General features: G+C 44.2%; 1 protein-coding gene and 1 non-coding gene across 2 annotated transcripts; both read left to right on the top strand.

The window, feature by feature from the left end:
• Positions 1 to 801: 801 nt before the first annotated feature.
• Trnae-cuc lies at positions 802 to 873 on the top strand. The gene has a single exon. It is a non-coding gene; the product is annotated as a tRNA-Glu (tRNA).
• A 593-nt stretch (positions 874 to 1,466) lies between these two features.
• LOC120894727 (insulin-like growth factor-binding protein complex acid labile subunit) lies at positions 1,467 to 4,390 on the top strand. Its single transcript, XM_040297492.1, has 2 exons — positions 1,467 to 1,600; positions 1,865 to 4,390. Exons 1-2 carry the CDS (start codon positions 1,575 to 1,577, stop codon positions 3,150 to 3,152), a joined length of 1,314 nt encoding a protein of 437 aa, XP_040153426.1. The 5' UTR covers positions 1,467 to 1,574; the 3' UTR covers positions 3,153 to 4,390.
• The last annotated feature ends 423 nt before the right edge of the window (positions 4,391 to 4,813 follow it).

Here is a 4,813-nt window from a genome sequence, read left to right on the forward strand (position 1 = left end):
TGCTTTTGGGACCCCCCTTCCAAAACAAAATCACCAAGAACGTACCGGTCGTTCTGGACGATATGCGTTTCAGCTGACGCAAGAATGTGTTTTTCTTCTTCTCCTGGTGAACTGATGGCTACAAACCCCCAAAAAAACGGAGGTTCTCCTTCTCCGAGGGTCAAATGTGATGCGGTCCCTGTTGCTGCCCGCGTTTGATGGGCTTTTGATTGACGGAGTAAATACTGGGTGCACCAGCGCCCGGAGTTGGAACCTAGACGAACGCGTTTGATTTATTCCGATGGGCGGTTTTGTTAAAGCAGCGTGGAAAAATAGCGTGAAAACCGGATCGTGTGGAATGTCTCTGTAAAATTGTGAGTAAAAACAAGAAAACCCGTACGAGAGGTGCGAATGGGTGCAGGTTTGCGTGCCGCTGGTTGGTGATTAATTAGTCTCATTAGGATGAAGCTTGGGACGGGGAACTGGGAGTACGTTGTTGTAGCATCGCGCCTCATGAGGTGGTGGGACCGCGCGAGATGAGGGTTGGAACGGATAGCTTCATCTATTTGGGCATCATTTGTTTCTATTAGTGTTCGTCAAACGAGGGCGTAATTGATTGTAACACACCGCGCCTGATGAGGTTGTACAGAAGTGCCATGTCGAATGAAGAAAAATGTAGTTAAATATAGAAGAAATACTTTATTTATCATTAGTTGTGAATATCAATGCACTTTTATTCGATGTTTTTCAAATATATTTAATCACTTTCGGTTGGTTTCGATGTAGTACAAAACAGCAAGCAAGCCTTGGCATTACAACACCTCCCATATTGTCTAGTGGTTAGGATATCCGGCTCTCACCCGGAAGGCCCGGGTTCGATTCCCGGTATGGGAAAAGTGAAACAGTTATTTTGTTATGATGATCTCTGTAACGAAGAACTAAACAAGAAACTGAATTCTCTCTCTCTCTTACGGTTAAATTTTATTTTAAGCGCTTCTATTTCTAATTTTGGTTCGTAACGAATGCGCAGCGCAACTCTCGTACAGCAGGCGCAACGTTTGCCGTCGGCAAAACATTTCGAAAGGAATGTTGATTTTATGTAACGCTCGTGTAACGCTTCTCGTCCGCAGCGCGGTAAATCCCATGATGAAGCGAACGTCACACGTTTACGCGTTGAATGCAATTTTCCGCGATAAGGGTTAGAAGATGGAATCCAGTTTGAAGAATAGGAATTGTATTGGTTCAATTAATGTATTTACACTTTGTTACACTTTTTTCAGAATTATTTGTTTTCTAGTTGTGGTGAATCATAATTCCTTCCTTTGTAGTCTTAGACATCGTCTCACTTTACCTTATAAAGCCTTTAACGTAAATACAATGAACTGTTTATGTTGTTGCGTGCGGAAAGTACGCTTGCTCTGTCACTAGAGTTGACCAGACAAACAACCAGGCCGGTGGGTTAAAGTTGAGGGTAAGCAAAACAACGTCGGCCACTTCCTTATCAATGCTCAATGATACTACGGTTTGTGGTGATGAGTCGAAGATGAGCAAAAGCCGCACGAAAGTCGTCAGTTTCATTCCGAGCGCTGTTCAAGATGGTTAAACTGTGGGCAATCGTTGTGTGAGTATTTCGGAAATGTGTGTAGAAGTTTGGTGTTGGTGTTTTTACAGAATTAGGCTGTTGATAAATACATTACTATGGTTCATAAAACTAGTTCATTACGCATAAAGGATTTGTAATGAGTTTCTGAAGAAGTTTTAGTTGTGATTTGTATTGCAAATACCTTTCACAGTGATTGATCATTACGACTACGTCAGCAAAATTGCCCAATTTATCCAAAACTCTTCAAAGGTACTAACTAGAAGTTAATTTCTTCACTTCCAGAATGGTAGGCATTGCGCTACCCCGAATCACTTTCGCAAAGCAGCTGAGCTGCACGATGGAGCTGGACCGTAGCTGCAGCCTGATCGGTGCCAAAGTGTCCTCGGACGAGATTCTAACCACCACCTTTGCCAGCTCTAATCCCTCCACCCTATCCACCGTCCAGTTTGCACGCTCCTCGCTCACCGGCATCCCACCGGCCATGTTCCAGACCTTCCCGAAGCTGGAATCGCTGAACGCAACGGGCAGCGACATCAAGCAGATTCAGTCGCGCAACTTTGCCGACGCAAAAACACTTCAATCACTGTACCTGCGCGGTAACAAAATTCACGATCTGCCCGACGTGGCCTTCTTCGGTGCCAGCCGGCTGCAAACGCTTGACCTTTCGGATAATGCGATCGCCACGATCGAAAGCACCGCGTTCAAGCGGCTGCGTGAGCTGAAAACGCTGCTGCTGGGAAGCAACAGCCTAACCGAGCTGCAACCCGGCGTGTTTGACGATTTGTCCGATCTGGAGCGGCTAGAGCTGCAGCAGAACGGACTGGGTGCGATTGACGATCGGTTGTTCCAGGAATGTCATTCACTCACGGCACTGAACGTCTCGCACAATGCGCTGAAGACGTTCAACGTGGCACAGTTTGAGCGGCGCTGGAGCTTTGATTTGATTGACGCGAGCCACAACAAGCTGAGCGTGGTCAGAATTCCACCGAACCTACGCCAGCTGGTAGCGATCGGGAACGGAATCCGCACAGTGGAAAGCACCGCCACCAACGGGTCGGAGCTGATCCTGCTCAAGCTGCCCCACAACAAGCTGACGAGCGTGGACGAGGTGCCGGTGTTTGAGAAGCTGATCACGCTCGATCTGTCGTTCAATCGGATTCGCGAGTTCGATTTCCGGTCGGCCGCCCGGTTCGGTAAGCTGGTGCTGCTCAAGCTGGACGGCAATCAGCTGGAATCGGTGAGCAACAGTTTGACCGCGCCGATCACACACCTGAAGTACGTGCATCTGGCCGACAATCAGTTCACGCATCTCGACCTGAACGTGCTGCGGACGGTGCCGCGCATTTTGAAGCTGGATCTGCGCCGCAACCAGCTGGAACGGTTGGCGGTGACGGATTTGGCCGGCTCGTTCCCGGTGATGGTGCGCATCATGCTCGAGGGCAATCGGTTCCGGTGCGCGGACAGCCGGCCGTTGCTGAAGGAGCTGAAGGAATCGATCACGGCGTACGCGATGACGCGCAACGACTGCCGGAAGGAGGAGAATCTGATCGATGGCATTTGCTGCTCGTAGGGCGCATTAGTGGGAATCAAGTTTGATAGGATTGGTTTCTGTTAGTGATTTGCAGTCGGTGTTTGATTTCAAGCATGTTTTGAGTATACGTTTCAGAAAACTATTGAATTTGAATTTGGGTAATTTTTGAAATAAGTTTTGAGTATACGTTTTAGAAAACTATTGAATTTGAATTTGGGTAATTTTTAAATGCCCAATACAGTTGTTGCTACTAAATTTTGTCAGTAAGACCCAAATGATTGATGGCTTTCCTCAAGTTTTCTCTCTAAAATATCAATGTTTGATTGTTAGGAAACCTATTCAGCCAAGTCAGGAATATTTTGCATAGTTTCTTAAAATATGTGGTCCAAAATTCTCCAACTAATTTCTCATAATCAACTGTTTAATGAATAGTAGTTGAACAATTTAGATTCCCATGATGAAATTCAAATCTCCAATAAAGACTTCTATGTTGGCAGGCAGTTTTAGATTCTAGAATGCAATAGCGATTCGATCAGATTTAAACACACATATGTAAGATGTCAAAACATATTATTTTCCATGTAACTTTAAAAAGCATTCTACTATAGGCAAAAATCTTGATTTACAGACAAAAATTGATGCTCAATAGTAAATTATGGTCCTATAGGGACAGACGTTGATGCGTACTGACAACATTTAGTAGCTAATGGGTAAAAGTTAGCGAAAATGACGCTATGAGAAAATAGAAAATTGCTAAAACTGCTTGAATAAAATGTCGAAACTGCTTTCAACATATATATCAGCTGAACAGAATCCTTTAATTGCGTTCTTATGAAGCACGTTATATGGTCGTTCCGAAACGTGATACACACAAAACAGTTTATTTCGCAAGCACCAAATTGTTTCTTATTACTTAAGATCTTTCCCAATTTTGCTTATCTCTTCTATTTCTCTTTTATCTTTTCTATCTAATTCTTCTTTTTTCTCACTTGAAGAGACAGTTTTTCTCTCAGTTTTTTAAAACTATTTATAACGTTTTTTTGATTTCACACAGATTCTTTCTCCTACGAAAAAGCATAACTATACTCGAAACATATCTTGAAATCACCAATTTGTAAGCAACTTTTACGAGCACCTCTACCACGGTCTTCACTGTTGGACAATATCAAACGGAATAATTGCACTAGCGAGGTGAGAAACCAACCTTTGTGAACCTTTGGTTGGGAATATTTTCTTTCTAGGCTATAGCAGCACGATTAAAACGAGTTTGCAATGTATTTGAATGTGTGTATAAAATGAAGGTGATGGGCTGAAAAAAAGAGTACAATTGCAAAGGTTTTTCTCGTGAAGAAAACTGGTTTTCCACCCAGTAGGATGCGTTACAAAATTATCCCTTCCGTTCGGTGGCAGCTCCCGGCCGAGGGGCTGCGAGAACATTTGAATAAAAAGGAATCACGTTCCGCGTGTCCTTCCAGCCTAACTGAATGCTCTCTGCTGAACTGCTCCTAACACGGAAGGGTTAGGGTTTTGTGTTATATAGTTTGGAGGTAATGAAGAAAAAAAACCTCTTTCGCCGTGATTCGTCCATGTGAGAGAAAACAAATGCTTTGACCCCCGATGACTGTAGTTGAATGTCCTGCGCCTGTTGCCCCCTTTGTTGTGGCCCGTTGTACCCCTTTTATCGGCTTTCCAGCTGTCAG

This window comes from Anopheles arabiensis, chromosome 2, assembly GCF_016920715.1.
Source record: "Anopheles arabiensis isolate DONGOLA chromosome 2, AaraD3, whole genome shotgun sequence".
NCBI lineage: Eukaryota > Metazoa > Arthropoda > Insecta > Diptera > Culicidae > Anopheles > Anopheles arabiensis.

Coding starts and splice junctions, on each gene's coding strand:
- LOC120894727 (XM_040297492.1), top strand. CDS start 1,575: ATGGTTAAACTGTGGGCAATCGTTGT. Junction 1,601..1,864: donor AAACTGTGGGCAATCGTTGT/GTGAGTATTTCG, acceptor CTTCACTTCCAG/AATGGTAGGCATTGCGCTAC.